This window comes from Salmo trutta, chromosome 12 (genome assembly GCF_901001165.1).
Source record: "Salmo trutta chromosome 12, fSalTru1.1, whole genome shotgun sequence".
Taxonomy (NCBI): Eukaryota; Metazoa; Chordata; class Actinopteri; order Salmoniformes; family Salmonidae; genus Salmo; species Salmo trutta.
The window spans coordinates 72,876,814-72,892,747 of NC_042968.1; the positions used below are offsets into that span (position 1 = coordinate 72,876,814).

The following is a 15,934-nucleotide window of genomic DNA, read 5'->3' on the forward strand; positions in this document are numbered from 1 at the left end:
TTGAGGATTCTATGTTGAATTTGAAGGGAATAACAGCCCAAGGAAGTAGGTGTCCCATTATAAGGCATGGGTACAGTCACGCGCAGAGACTTGGGAGCGAGCTGAGTTCATATTCATTCCTAAAGAGAACGGATAGGTCTGGTTGGAATTTTATTGAAGATATATGTTTAAAACAACCTAAAGATTGATTCTATACATCGTTTGACATGTTTCTACAAACTGTAGTATAACTTTTTTGACTTTTCGTCTGGACTAAGTAAGCACGCGCATTGTGGATTTGGATAGTGAACCTAACGCGCGAACAAAATGAATGTATTTGGACATAAAGATAAACTTTATCGAACATTTATTGTGGAGCTGGGATTCCTGGGAGTGCATTCTGATGAAGATAATCAAAGGTAAGTGAATATTTATAATGTCATTTCTTAGTTTTATTGACTCCAAGATGGCGGGTTTCTGTTTGCTTGTTGTTGGTGTATTCTGGGCTGTACTCAGATTATAGCAAATTGTGCTTTCGCCGTGAACCTTTTTTGAAATCTGACAAAGCGGTTGCATTTAGGAGAAGTGTATCTATAATTCTGTGCATAACACTTGTATATTGATCAAAGTATTTCTGAGTATTTCTGTAATATGTGTGCTCATGGTGCTCATTCACCGGGAGGTTGGGAGGGAAAACATTTCTGAACATTATGCGCCAATGTAAAAATGGGATTTTTGGATATAAATATGAACTTTATCGAGCAAAACATACATGTATTGTGTAACATGAAGTCCTATGAGTGCCATCTGATGAAGATCATCAAAGGTTAGTGCTTAATTTGAGATGTATTTCTGTTTTTTGTGACGTCTCTCCTGGCTAGGTAAATGGCTGTGTGGCTTTTCTTGTTTAGGTGGTGTCCTAACATAATCTAATGTTTTGCTTTCGCCGTAAAGCCTTTTTGAAATCGGACAATGTGGTTAGATTAAGGAGAATCTTATCTTTAAAATGGTGTATAATACTTGTATGTGTGAGAAATTTTAATTATGAGATTTTTGCTGTTTTGAATTTGGCACTCTGCTAGTTCACTGGCTGTTGTCAAATCGATCCCGCTAACAGGATCTGCCTGTTAAGGGGTCACTAAGAGGTTTTAACGGATGGTGACCCCAGCTAGGAGCGAAAGAGCACCAAGCTTTCCCAGGTCTCGCCTTCCTTCTTCCAAGCCATGTCATATGCCCGGATGTCAAAGCACTTGGTCCCCTTTTTCTCATGCGCCTTGTCCATGTTCAGTCTCACCTTGATTGATTATAGAAATACATATATCTCTTGGAAGGCCAGAAAATAAATGAGCAGTGGACAAAACATTTTACCTGGTCAAGAACCTCCACATCCTTCTCAGGACTGAAGGTGGTCCTCAAAGGCGTTCTGATCTGGTTCGACAACTTACACCACATCAGGTGGAGTATCAGTGATCTCAAAGTACGTTATGCAAAAATTGCAATAGAAAAACACTAAGTCAATCATGTTTTTTTCTATACTGCAGTATATACAATATTTGTAAATACAATTACATTGTTTACCTCAGTAAGCAGCTCCCGTCCGTACAGCAGGCGATAGGTTGAGTACTCTGGAGGCCTGGACGCTGCTGTTGTGTGCAAAGCTAATTACCTTCAAAATACCAAGCAGTTTTTCACTCGGTTAAAACTCTATTCAGTTGCCTTCAAACTCATGGACTATGTAATTAACCATGTTACCTCAATATTTTAAGTCATATTGCACTTTTGCACATTACATACCTGAATTAATAGGGTAAAATGATGAGACGAAGAAACGTTAGTTTTCAAAACTAATCATTCTCCAAGAATGAAGAAATCTCCAAGATCTCACTAACGCACTGCATTGACGTCACAGCTCCCCCTAGCGGCAGTAATCATATACATACATTAAATGCAAATACCTGTGAGGCCTAGAAAAGGCTCCATAAAATAACAAACAAAATAAAACATAAAAAATATGACCGTACATATTTGTGTGTGGCGCATATACACATGGCATATGCTTGGGTACCACCTTGACATCTCTGATCTGCTTGCCTCAATACATTAATGCTAGAACACTCTCATCACTGTCTCCTTTGCCATCTTCTAATGTCTTTTCTTGGAATTCCATACACACACACACACACACACACACACTACTGTAGCATCTTGTTTACATTTCTCACATTTTAGGCATCCAGCTGAGGCCTTGGATGGATCATGTTGCACTGAGATGGGCAAAGGGGTATATGTACAGTCATTTTTAGTGTAGTGGCAAAGTAGTTGAATATGAGAAGAGGATGTGGTTTCTTGTGGGGGTGGTGGGTTGAACAGCTGCAGTGAAGCTGATTGGTTGCTCTGGCTCATCACATCTTGACTAAAAGAGATTTAGAAATTAGTTCGACATTGCCATAGTTCAACAGCTGAAAAGCTGTCATTAACATACTCCCAGAGATAGCAATACATTAAGTATTCACTGAATGAAGTAGTCTACCCATCCCCATTTACAATTTCATTCATCAATGAAATATATTATACTATAGCACATTCCATTCCATTATTATTGTAGACTATAGACTACTCCTGTATCTACCTTGTACAATACCGTAATCATTGAATGAAGTAGCGTACCCATACACATTTACCAGCACATTGTTGTAGAATAGGCTACTACTGTATCCACACTATATTAGGATACCGTTGTGATTTTGTCAGGCATGCTTTTAGGTCTTCAATCGAAGTTGTATGTTGTACCTCGTTTCCCTTCAGTGAAAGTAGTTAAGCATCCCTCATTCAATTCAGTTCGAGTGTGAATGTGTAGGCCTACTGACAGTGGAAAAATAAACCCATAGCTCCAGCACACAATGGCATGTAGGGGTAGTGTATTACAATGTAAAATATGTATATATCCTATAGCACCACGTGTATATTTTCATTTACAATTTAATTCAACCATGACGTTATTGTACACTAGCCTACTCCCCTATCGACACAGTAAATAATATTGCCAACATGCTTTCTACAATACGTTATCAATAAAAATGTATTATTAAAAAAAAGTCACATTTATCAACACAGTAGGCCTAAATATTTCCTAACGATATCACAACTTAAATATGCCTACTTGCTCCTCAATTGGATCAAGGATATATTGGTAATTATTTTATGATCTCTAAGGAAACTATCTGGAGCAGACACTCGAAAATCACTTGTGCCGCTTGTAAAAAATGAATGTCTGTGTCGCCGCCGAGCTCTCAAATACCGTGCCAGTCTCTCACTCTATGAACGGCCACTGCTATCCAGATTCCTTGGGACGTCCCTACCCTGAACCCTAAAAACTAACACTAAACATAACCGTTTTACATTTACACTTGATAGAAGTAGAGACATGCCAAGAATCCCGAATAGCAAGGACCCTCTGGAAAGCCTATGAACTCTATTCGACTGAAAGCTGGGGACACAACTCTTATTGGTTGTCTGATTTAGGCTACTGCGAACTGGTAACAACATTTAGATATGTATACAGCGAGATAAGATAACATACCATGCCATGAGGTGTTGAAGGAAAGACAGATTACCTATAGATTGGACATAATCTTTTCTAGGCCATTAGCAATAACAGGAAATACACAAGCCGTAGGCTACACTTGGAGGCTACTTCGGAATGCCGGCGTACACGGGAAAAACGGTAAGTTTCTAACATTTATGGTTGAGATTTAATTAGTATAAATATAAACTATGCACCTTATGGCTTTCATTAACACGCAGGCGTCGCGCAGATCTTAGTAAGGCAGCCACACTGTGGTACGGTTGCCTAGGCTTAATGCAGACGTTAGTAAGGCAGCCACACTGTGGTACGGTTGCCAAGGCTTAACGCAGATGTTAATAAGGCAGCCACACTGGGGTATGGTTGCCTAGGCTTAACGCAGATGTTAGTAAGGCAGCCACACTGTGGTACGGTTGCCTAGGCTTAACGCAGATGTTAGTAAGGCAGCCACACTGTGGTACGGTTGCCTAGGCTTAACGCAGATGTTAGTAAGGCAGCCACACTGTGGTACGGTTGCCTAGGCTTAACGCAGATGTTAGTAAGGCAGCCACACTGTGGTACGGTTGCCTAGGCTTAACGCAGATGTTAGTAAGGCAGCCACACTGTGGTACGGTTGCCTAGGCTTAACGCAGATGTTAGTAAGGCAGCCACACTGTGGTACGGTTGCCTAGGCTTAACGCAGATGTTAGTAAGGCAGCCACACTGTGGTACGGTTGCCTAGGCTTTATTAAGTCTCTTATCACCCCCGATACAGTAGATGGTGGTCTCAGAGCCATGTAGTTACGTCACAATGGGATGCCGGACTATCACGTCTCTGCATTTGTGGATTTTTATTTAAATGTATTTTATCAGGGTCGTTCTGAGACCAAGGTCTATTTTACAGATGAGCCCTGAATTACATAAATTACAGAAAATACACACATGAAAATATAAATGCAAAATGCAAGCAAAACGAAAAAACATCTGTCATAAAAAACACACATTCACCAGTAATAATGTTCTCAATCAACTTTCTGAATTACACTAGAGACACCAGAACATCACATTTTAGAACGTTTTGAAGATTGTTCCACAAATAAGGTGCAAAAAAGGTATATCAGCTTTAGCTATCTCAGTAGAGACCAAAGGAATTTCTAGAGTTAACCATCTCTGAGACCAGGGGTGGTAAACTCGTATGTCTAGTAATGATGTTTGGTACAGTGGGACTTTTTGTAAAAGGGCTTTATAAATTAAAACATAGCAATGTATCAACCTATGTGACATCGAAGACAGCCAACCAACTTTCTGGTAGAGAATCCAGTAATGATTACTAAAATTGTTGCCCGTCATAAAGCGCAGTGCGCTATGATAAACTGCATCTGATGGCTTTAATGTAGTGGCAGCTGTGAACATATAGATGTCGCTATAGTCTAGGACTGATAGGAATTTAAACTGAATAATCTGATTTCTACTATTTAGCGAGAGGCAGGACATATTTCTATAGAAGAGACTCATCAATATGCTTTTTAAAAGACAGCTTTTCATCTATCCAGATGCCCAGATATTTGTTAGCAGGGACACGATCAATATGGACACCATCCAAAGTACACATGCTTATATCATCAGACTTATTTTGATGCGCTCTAGAGAACAACATCGTTTTATCTGCATTCAGTACTAATTTCAGGTCAAGGAAGTTTCTGTAATACAATGAAGGCAGATTGTAGGTTAGAGCATGGTCAACCATGGGGACAATAGCATACACAACAGTATCATCGGCATACAAGTGCAGGTTACAATTTTTTACAGACAAGTCGATTTTGTTAGTGTAAACAGTAAAAGGTACAGGACCCAGAATCGACCCCTGTGGGACACCTTTTGTAATATCCAGGAAACCTGATTTAACACCATCAGTAGATATATAGTACTGTACATTGAGTTGTATCTGTCAAGTAATTTGTTTAATCTTTTACATACAGCCTGGTCTAGGCCAATTGAGGGAAGCCTCTGAATTAGCAGTGAGTGATAAGTATCGAAAGCCTTTGGCAGGTCAATTTATTTTTATTTATTTATTTCACCTTTATTTAACCAGGTAGGCAAGTTGAGAACAAGTTCTCATTTACAATTGCGACCTGGCCAAGATAAAGCAAAGCAGTTCGACACATACAACAACACAGTTACACATGGAGTAAAACAAACATACAGTCAATAATACAGTAGAAAAATAAGTCTATATACAATGTGAGCAAATGAGGTGAGATAAGGGAGGTAAAGGCAAAAAAGGCCATGGTGGCAAAGTAAATACAATATAGCAAATAAAACACTGGAATGGTAGATTTGTAGTGGAAGAAAGTGCAAAGTAGAAATAGAAATAATGGGGTGCAAAGGAGCAAAATAAATAAATACATTAGAGGAAGAGGTAGTTGTTTGGGCTAAATAATAGATGGGCTATGTACAGGTGCAGTGATCTGTGAGCTGCTCTGACAGTTGGTGCTTAAAGCTAGTGAGGGAGATAAGTGTTTCCAGTTTCAGAGAATTTTGTAGTTCGTTCCAGTCATTGAAGAGGGGAGCACAATGTTGTATTTTATCCATACAATTAACCACATCATTTATAACTAGGGATGCAGCAGAGATAGTGCTATGACCTGGTCTAAAACCCGACTGATGTATATTTCAAAGATAATAAAGCTCTTAGCTGAGAATTAATCAAGGAATCTAATAGTTTAGCTAGGCAAGAAAGTTTACAAATAGGCTGATTTTTGTATTATTTAGATCAGGGCCTCCTGAGTGGTGCAGCTGTCTAAGGCACTGCATCACAGTGCTAGCTGTGTCACTACAGATCCTGATTCGATTCCAGGCTGTGTTGCAGCCGGCCGCGACCGGGAGACCCATGAGGCAGCGCACAATTGGCCTAGCGTCGTCCGGGTTAGGGGAGGGTTTGGCCAGCCGGGATGTCCTTGTCCCATCGCGCTCTAGCAACTCCTGTGGCGGGCCGGGTGCATGCACGCTGACACGGTCGCCAGGTGTACGGTGTTTCCTCTGACATTTGTGTAGCTGGCTTCCAGGTTAAGCGAGCATTGTGTCAAGAAGCAGTGGGGTTTGGCAGAGTCGTGTTTCGGAGGATGCAGGGCTCTCAACATTCGCCTATACCCGAGTCCATATGGGAGTTGCAGCGATGGGACAAGACTGTAACTACCAATTGGATATCATGAAATTGGGGAGAAAAGGGGGGGTAAACATTTTATTTATATATATATATATATATATATACACACACACACACACACAGTTGAAGTCAGAAGTTTACATACACTTAGGTTGTAGTCGTAAAAAACGTGTTTTTCAACCACTCCACAAAAGTCTTGTTAACGAACTATAGTTTTGGCAAGTCGGTTAGGACATCTACTTTGTGCATGACACAAGTAATTTTTCCAACAATTGTTTACAGACAGATTATTTCACTTATAATTCAGTGGGTCAGAAGTTTACATACACTTAGTTGACTGTGCCTTTAAACAGCTTGGAAAATTGCGGAAAATGATGCCATGGCTTTAGAAGCTTCTGATAGGCTAATTGACATCATTTGAGTCAATTGGAGGTGTACCTGTGGATGTATTTCAAGGCCTACCTTCAAACTCAGTGCCTCTTTGCTTGACATCATGGGAAAATCAAAAGAAATCAGCCAAGACATCAGAAAAAAAGTGGGGTGCATGGGGGTGGCAGCATCGTGTTGTAGGTGTGCTTTGCTGCAGGAGGGACTGGTGCACTGGGAATGTGATGAAAGAAATAAAAACTGAAATAAATCATTCTCTCTACTATTATTCTGACATTTCACATTCATAAAATAAAGTGGTGATCCTAACTGACTTAAAACAGGGTATTTTTACTCGGATTAAGTGTCAGGAATTGTGAAAAACTGAGTTCAAATGTATTTGGCTAAGGTGTATGTAAACCTCCGACTTCAACTTTGTGTGTGTGTGTATGTATATATATATATATATATATATATATATATATATATATATATATATATATATATTTAGATCACAAGGGTCACCACCTTTGTTAAGGGGGAGTACATGGGCCGCCTTCCAAACCTTGGGAATAGTCCCAGATATAATCGTCAGGTAAAAAATATGGGTTAATGATTCAGAAAACGGGAGCCGAGAGCTGCAGCAAAAATGGATCAAGCATGTCAGCTCCAGTGGATCTCTGAAAATGAAAACAAAGATTCACTAGAAGTTGACTGGTTAAACGTTGAGTCAGCTAGAGGCTGGCAGAGGCTGGAAGAGCAGTCGATTGACTACACCACCGTTAATTACGCTTAAGTGTTTGATCTGTAGGCAGCCTAATCATCTCAGCCCATCACTTCACCAGGCGTAGTATGAGAGTGGTCAATATTAGCACTGTATGGTTGTAGACCAGCTTTTCATGGTATTGTTATGTTCCAGGATTGTGGAGACTCTCCGGCCATCAGCCTATCAGACCTGAGGACACTGAATGATAGCGACCTGGCAGCAGAGCTCACCAACGCACTGAGACGGTAAAAAAACCAACGCACTGTGTGTGCGTGTGTATCTCTGTGTGGATGTCTGTCTATCTGCTATGTTTGTTTGTTCCTGACTCATCCCGTGTGTGTGTCTCAGGGAGAAGAAGCTAAAGGGGCGTGTCCAGGAGCTAGTGGCAGCCCTGGAAAGACTAACCAAGAGTAGCGAGGTCCGCCACCAGCAGAGTGCCGAGTTCGTCAACGATCTGAAACGGGCAAACAGGTAACCATAGTTAACACTCATAGAAGGTGGAGGAAATCTTTTTTGTGATTAAAAGTGAAAATGTTTGTTGTGAATACATTTGGCTTTATTGTGTGTGTGTGTTTGGGTGGGGGGGGGTTGTATATGGCTACCCATATATAAAGAAGATAGTCATTGGACTGTTGAATGAATACATTGGAGATATTGTTGGGATTCTGTTCTTTTATAACAGTAGTTGGCTTGCATTGTAATACAGGGGTTGCCATCTAGTGGGAAATGGGTGAATTAATGCACTATTCTTTATGGATAGCACAAACACAATTCTCCTCTTAAACACATTGACGCTTAGTTGCTACATCTAACCATTTATATTTTACTTCAACCCCTTAGTACCTCTGTGACTTGACTCACCACATCAAAACCAACTGAAGTCAATTCATCTGTCTGCATTTTCCTGTCTAGCTATTTGACTCCGTCTCTCCTCTCTAACCTGTCCCTCTCTATCTCGCCTCTCATTCCTCTCTCTCCAGTAACCTGGTGGCTGCATATGAGAAGGCCAAGAAAAAGCACCAGGGCAAGCTGAAAAAGCTGGAGGCTCAGATGATGGCCATGGTGGAGCGCCACGAGACACAGGTTCGCATGCTCAAACAACGCATCGCCCTGCTGGAGGAGGAAAACTCACGGCCACACACCAATGAGACCTCCCTATGAGAACTGATGAGACGTCCCTATCAGAACTCACAAGGCATCACTATGAGAACTCACCAGACGTCGCTTCAGAAACTCACCAGACGTCGCTTCAGAAACTCACCAGACGTCGCTTCAGAAACTCACCAGACGTCGCTTCAGAAACTCACCAGACGTCGCTTCAGAAACTCACCAGACGTCGCTTCAGAAACTCACCAGACGTCGCTATGAGAACTCACCAGACGTCGCTATGAGAACTCACCAGACGTCGCTATGAGAACTCACCAGACGTCGCTTCAGAAACTCACCAGACGTCGCTATGAGAACTCACCAGACGTCGCTATGAGAACTCACCAGACGTCGCTATGAGAACTCACCAGAACTCACAATGAGAGACATCAGTGTGAGAACTTGCAGCCAAAACTCACAGCGCCACACCAACAGGACCTCCGGGTGAGCAACGCTAGGAGACTTCATGTCTGGGGAGGACACTCTGCGGTGATAGCTGCAAGTTCATTGGCCAACAGATGGACAGGTAAAACTGCCAGGACCAATTGGAGTTGACGCTACAAATGACAGCTATCAATCATCTCTGCAGAACGACACATTATTTTTTACCACAGAAACCGGTAGAGGAAAAGTGTAATTTTATATTTTTTGAGAGGAGCACTATAAGTAAGCAATAAGGCACCTCGGGGGTTTGTGGAATATGGCCAAGCATCGTGGAGTGCCTGGACACAGCCCTTAGACGTGGCATATTGGCTATATACCACAAACCCCTGAGGTGCCTTATTGCTATTATAAACTTGTTGCCAACGTAATTAGAGCTGTAAAAATAATTTTTTTGATATACCACGGCTGTCAGCCAATCAGCATTCAGGGCTCTAACCACCCAGTATATAATATAAACTAACTATCCTTACTGGCAAATTATTAACTATTATCTCCCAGTTTATTTCAAATGTTAGCTTTGATTTGGGTTTGACTGCAAATTATTTTGAAAGTATTTTTTATCAATGTTGCCATTTAGAGTTATTCCATTTTGTTGCCATCTAGAACTATTTCTGGTGATTCCCTTTTAAGGAATACCTTTCTTTCAGCTCTACTTAACAACTTCCCAGTTTTCAGTCTACAAAGTACACTCTGCCATAGTGAAGACTTACTTGCACTGTTAGAATGCTTTTTTATTTTTTATTCAGTCAGTGTAAAATCAAAATAAACGCAACCGCATTTTACTTAACCCCACACAGGTAAAATGTGTGTATTTCACGTAACCGGCAAACCTGCTTCCGAGGTTTGATTGGATAGGGCGCTAGGCCAATACTTCAAAGTGCGCAAAATGGCCTTCCAATATGAATGGCAGTGTTTCAGGTTCAGCCTTCAACTATACAGCAGTGAATCGCAAGAGACTAGTAGGTGTGTGCACATGGAGGGGAGATGACAATAGGGGTGTGTGTGTATGTGAGGAGAGAGAAAAGGGTAGAGTGTATAAGAATGTTTAAAGCAGAGATCCAAGATTATTCATTTTGTCATCCCCTTCATGAACACAGATTTGTTGCACACACACAAAACATCCTCTCCGGCCAAAGCACTTTTCACTTCCCGCTGGACAATAACACCACATTGCCTTGTTGAGGACAACCCGGACCTCCAATGTTAACCAATGGCTCTCTCTCGACCTCGACGAGGGAACCACATACTTACTATTCTATATCAATCTGAGATGCTGCATTCTCACTACCTGACTGCTGTTGCGTTCAACATCACTACTGTTGCTATTTACTATAAATCGGCTTAAACCGGGAGCCTGGCACCCAGGTGACACCCATGTTTCTAGATAACCATCAGTAGCCTGGTATACAGATGTTTTGGTTAGGCAGGGGTGGATCAATTCCATCTAATTCATTTCATTTGGAAAATTGTCATTGGCAATACTTTGCTTCAATTCACGAACCAATTTTCCATTTAATTCCTGAGTTTGTTTGTATTAACCCCAGTCCTGCTGTTTGGTAAGAGTCACTGCTAAAGCAAGCACTGGTGTGTAGACAAGTATAGGAGTGATGTAATTTCCTCTCAATAAACTGTCATAGTTATGACTTATCTCACAAATCCAGTCAGTACCTGTATTCTGTTTCTGTCGTGCTTCTCAGGCATACAACGCAAGTGAATCTGGAGCGTACTCCAGTGGAGTGGTTGGTCTCATCTTCTGTTCTGTGAATGAGACAAGAAGGATTAGCGGGGTGGGCAAAGTTAGGGGGTTGGGGGTAAGGAAGGTGGGTTGGCAAACTAATGACCTTATTTGCACAGATCTGTTTTGGAATCAAATCTTGGCAATCGTTGTTTTGTTGATTTTTAAGAGGTATTTGTTTATATAATAAAGTAATAAACCAATTTAAATAAATGCTAACTGAGTGCTTGTCTGTTTTTCTTATGCTACAATGCTCCTGTCATAAAAACAAGCATTTATTCATTCAGAAGACTAAGTATAAAGTGTAATTTAGAAAAGCATGAGATGTCTCTGTCTGTCTTCCGAGATTTTATTATACTTGTTGTAGTGTTAAGCGTAAATCATACTCCACAGACGCTAGGGCGCAATACTCCAGGGTCCCACTGTGACATTGCTACACAGGTTTGAGACCAGGAATGAATTTTTCCAACATTCTAATTTCAATAGCTCCTTGGTCATGTGACCTACTGGACTCAAACAAGGTTCAGAATGTCCAGTGACTACCCTTCTATATTGCACACCCTTTAATTTGTCCCTTTTCATCTCAAACTATTTTACATGAATAAAAAATAAAAAAAAATGTCAATAGCTCATTGGTCATGTGACCTACTGACTTCAAACAAGGTTCAGAATGTCCACTCAGTGGGCCTACACATTGCACACCCTTTTGTTTGTCCAATTTCATCTCACACAATTTTACATTAATTTGCCTGCTCTGCCCCCCTGAAGGACAGTGTCACTCACACACCTATTCCCTGGGGCCTTCCTGACCTCCAGGCAGGCCCCCATTGACCTGGTGACCTCTGACTCCTGGCCTCTAGGCCTACACTCCCTGCTCGCCTGCCTGCTCTCTCTCTGGGCCTGAGAGTGTATAGCTTACTCCCTGGAACTACAGACCTCCATGCCTCCACACTTACTCTCCCTACCCGGTCAACACCCCTCTCCCTTGGCCTTAGTAATTCCAGGGAGTAAGCTATACTCTAAGACTTCTATAATTAAATCATATTATAGTCCTGCTGTCAGGAACCACGTGCACCTGGTAACCCGAAACAGGCTCTGTGCTACTGGTGACACACCCGCTTTTTTCTGCTCACAGACTAAGTCCCCACTCCAACCTCCATGGCCTGAGTGCTGCCCCCAGCCCCCGAGTCTGGCCGCCCCTGCTTGGACAGTGCCCCCCGCCTTGATGGAGGCCTCCCTGTGCACCTGGTAACCTGAAACAAGCTCTGTGCACGTAGTGACCCGCCTGCTTTTATCCACTCAGAGACTAAGACCCCAACCCAAACTCCACAACCTGAGTGCTGCCCCCAGCCCCTGAGTCCGTCCGCCCCTGCTTGGACTCTGAGTGCCCCCCGCCTTGGGGGATTCCTCCTTGTGCACCTGGTGACCTTTTGACTTCCACAACGAGTACCAACCTGACTCACAGTCCCACCAGAGGACGGGCTCGGGCGGATGGGTGACCGCCACCTAGCCCCCTACCTATCCAGAGACCAATGTCTTAGCCCAGGCAGGTGGGTAGAAGGCATATCTCAAACTCTGTGTCTGGCCCCTGGCCCTTCTCTGTGCACCTGGTAACCCGTAAGTAAAGAAGGAGGAAGGTGGAGGAAGACACCTTCCGTCCTCGACAAAAGCTTGGATCGAGGGCTGACTTTCAATAGATCACAGCGAATCAGGTCGTCTACGAGTGACTTAGCACCAGGTTCCCCACAAACATGCGGTGCGCATCAGTTGAGGGGCGGCAACACCCCAAACCGGTCACAAACGGCTCTACTCACCTGCCAAAAGAGGCAGGCTATCCCGGGCCAACCGAAGCTCCATGGCGCTACTTATAGGCGTTCATTCGTAATCCCACAGATGGTAGCTTCGTACCATTGGCTCATCAGCCAAGCAAATACACCAAATGTCTGAACCTGCGGTTCCTCTCGTACTGAGCAGGATTACCATTCCAACAACACATCATCAGTAAAGTAAAATGAACCTGTCTCATGATGGTCTAAACACAGCTCACGTTGCCCATTAGTTTGTGAACAATCCAACGCTTGGTGAATTCTGCTTCGCAATGATGGGAAGAGCCAACATCGAAGGATCAAAAAGCGACGTCGCTATTAACGCTTGGCCGCCACAAGCCAGTTATCATTGTGGTAACTTTTCTGAAACTTCCTGCTTTCAAGCCAAAAATTCAGCAGGATCATGAGGCCCCGCTTTCACGGTCTTTATTCATACTGAAAATCAAGATCAACCGAGCTTTTGCCCTTCTGCTCCAGGGGAAGTTTCTGTCCTCCCTAAGCTCGCTTTAGGACACTTGTGTTACCATTTGACAGGTGTACCGCCCCAGTCAAAATCCCCACCTGCCACTGTCCCCGGAGTGGGTCGCACCCAGCGCGAAAAACGATAAGAGCAGTGGTATTTTTCACCGGCGGCCGAGGCCTCCCACTTATTCTACACCTCTCATGTCTCTTCACAGTGCCAGACTAGAGTCAAGACCCTGTTAAGTCAAGCTCAACAGGGTCTTCTTTCCCCACTGATTCCGTCAAGCCCGTTCCCTTGGCTGTGGTTTTGCTAGATAGTAGGTACGGACAGTGGGAATCTCATTCATCCATTCATGCGGGTCACTAATTAGATGACGAGGCGTTTGGCTACCTCAAGAGACTCTAAATTATGTCCCGCCGTTTACCCCCGCTTCATTGAATTTCCTTACTTTGACATGATGGGGTCACAGTTACCCCACGGGTGATTTGAGTGTGACCGCGACAGGTAGATACGCTCCTTTTGAATTTCATCAAGTTGACATTCAGTGATCTGTGCCCAGTGGCTAGGCTTCTTCCGTCCATTTTTATGGTTCTGTAGCAAATCAATGGGCGTGGATGGTACTACCCACATCAGATGTAGGCCTCCCTCCCCAGACAAGATGGAGATACCTCTCCCCAGTTCGTAGGGCATGAGCCTGATCCATGCAATGTCCTATCACTGCGGGGCCAATGGGTTTAGTCTCCGCCTTGAGTCTAGTGAGCGTAGAGGAGACCTCCCCACCTACAATGTATGGGGCTGGCGAGTGCCATAGCTGGGGAGATCCGCGAGAAGGCCCCGGCGTGCGTCCAGAGTTGCCGCCGCCAACCGCCGGACCCAACCCCCCCACCGGTATAACTTCCAATGGTGGTGAGAGGAGGGCAACGGAGCGACTGCTCCCCCAGCCACGGCTTGAGCCCAGCCTCGCTTCGCACCCCAGCCTGACCGACCCAGCCCTTAGAGCCAATCCTTATCCCGATGTTACGGATCTTTTTAGCTAACTTCCCTTACCTACGTTGTTTTCACATGCCAGAGGCTGTTCACCTTGGAGACCTGCTGTGGATATGGGCACGGCCGGCGTGAGATTTACACCCTCTCCCCTGGATTTTCAAGGGAGAGCCAAAACCGCAACACTTTCCAGGGCTTGGGGCAAACCCACTCCTGGGCGCCCTGTCCTTCACAAAGAAAAGAGAACTCTCCCCGTGGCTCCCACCAGCTTCTCCGGGACCGGTCACGTTACTGCACTGGATGCCTCTCGGCGCCCGTCTCCGCCAGCCCGTGGACATTCTGAAAGTAGTTTGAGGTCAGTAGGTCACATTACCAAGGAGCTATTAGAAAGTTTGAAAAACGTATGTAAAATTGTGTGAGATGAAAATTGGCAAACTAAAGGGTGTGCAATATAGAAGGGTAGTCAGTGGACATTCGGAACCTTGTTTGAGTCCAGTAGGTCACATGACCAAGGACCAATTGAAATTAGAAACATTGAAAATTAATGTCAAATTGAGTGAGATGAAAATGGACAAACTAAAGGGTGTGCAATGTGTAGGCCCACTGAGTGGACATTCTGAACCTTGTTTGAAGTCAGTAGGTCACATGACCAAGGCACTATTGTAATAAATAATTTAAAACAGTGCGAGATGTAAATCGACAAAAAACAAGTGTGTGCAATGTGTGTCTATGCCATCGGGTTAGCTAGAACCAGTTTGAATTTTTTTAGGAGTAATGGTTAAAGAGCTATTGAAATTTGAAAAATGTGATTTGTCTCTACATGTATGTTGACGGTCCCTAACTTCTGTTGGTGGACGTAAGGAAAACTACAGGCGAATATACGTTGAATACCGTCTTTACCTCGGTTCATTGCACTGACAGCCGCTATTCCGTTAGTTCATTCCAGCTTTACTATTAACTGGCCAGCTTTATCAGGCAGCTTAAGATGTGAAGGGAAAACAAATGATTTTTAAGCAAGTTAGTTAACCATCTGATTGACTTAGTTGATTATAATTGTCATTAGCAAAGATAGCTAAATTGAAACTGATGGGGGAAAGCTAACTTAGCTAGCAAACTTCCACCGTCACTGCAGTGTAGCTCATGTTAGCTAGGTTTCTAGAAAATAAAATAAAAATATTTGAAGCTACATTTTAAAGACTTGTTACTGACTTTTGAACACTTGTCAAACTACTTCATTCCACTGCCCGAAACTGAAGATCTGGTACAATACTGTGTACAACTCCCTTCATAGAACACTGCAAACTGGTTCTAACCAGAATAGAAAGAGGAGTGCGAGGCCCTGGTGCACAACTGAGCAAGAGGACAAGTACATTAGAGTGTCTAGTTTGAGAAACAGATGCCTCACAAGTCCTCAGCTGGCAGCTTCATTAAATAGTACCAGCAAAACATCAGTCTCAACGTCAAAAGTGAAGAGGCGACTCCAGGATGCTTGCCTTC

The 15,934-nt window shown here is 43.2% G+C and overlaps 1 protein-coding gene across 5 annotated transcripts in view; it reads left to right on the top strand.

Annotated features, from left to right (window-relative positions):
* The window catches only part of LOC115204121 (colorectal mutant cancer protein), a 121,687-nt gene extending 110,304 nt beyond the window's left edge, over positions 1 to 11,383 (top strand). For all 5 annotated transcript variants that reach the window (XM_029769446.1, XM_029769447.1, XM_029769448.1 and 2 more), the window contains 3 exons: positions 7,993 to 8,084; positions 8,188 to 8,310; positions 8,820 to 11,383. In XM_029769446.1, coding sequence (XP_029625306.1) covers positions 7,993 to 8,084; positions 8,188 to 8,310; positions 8,820 to 9,000 — 396 coding nt within the window. In that variant the 3' untranslated portion in view covers positions 9,001 to 11,383. The remainder of the gene's footprint in view (positions 1 to 7,992; positions 8,085 to 8,187; positions 8,311 to 8,819) is intronic.
* Positions 11,384 to 15,934: the final 4,551 nt, after the last annotated feature.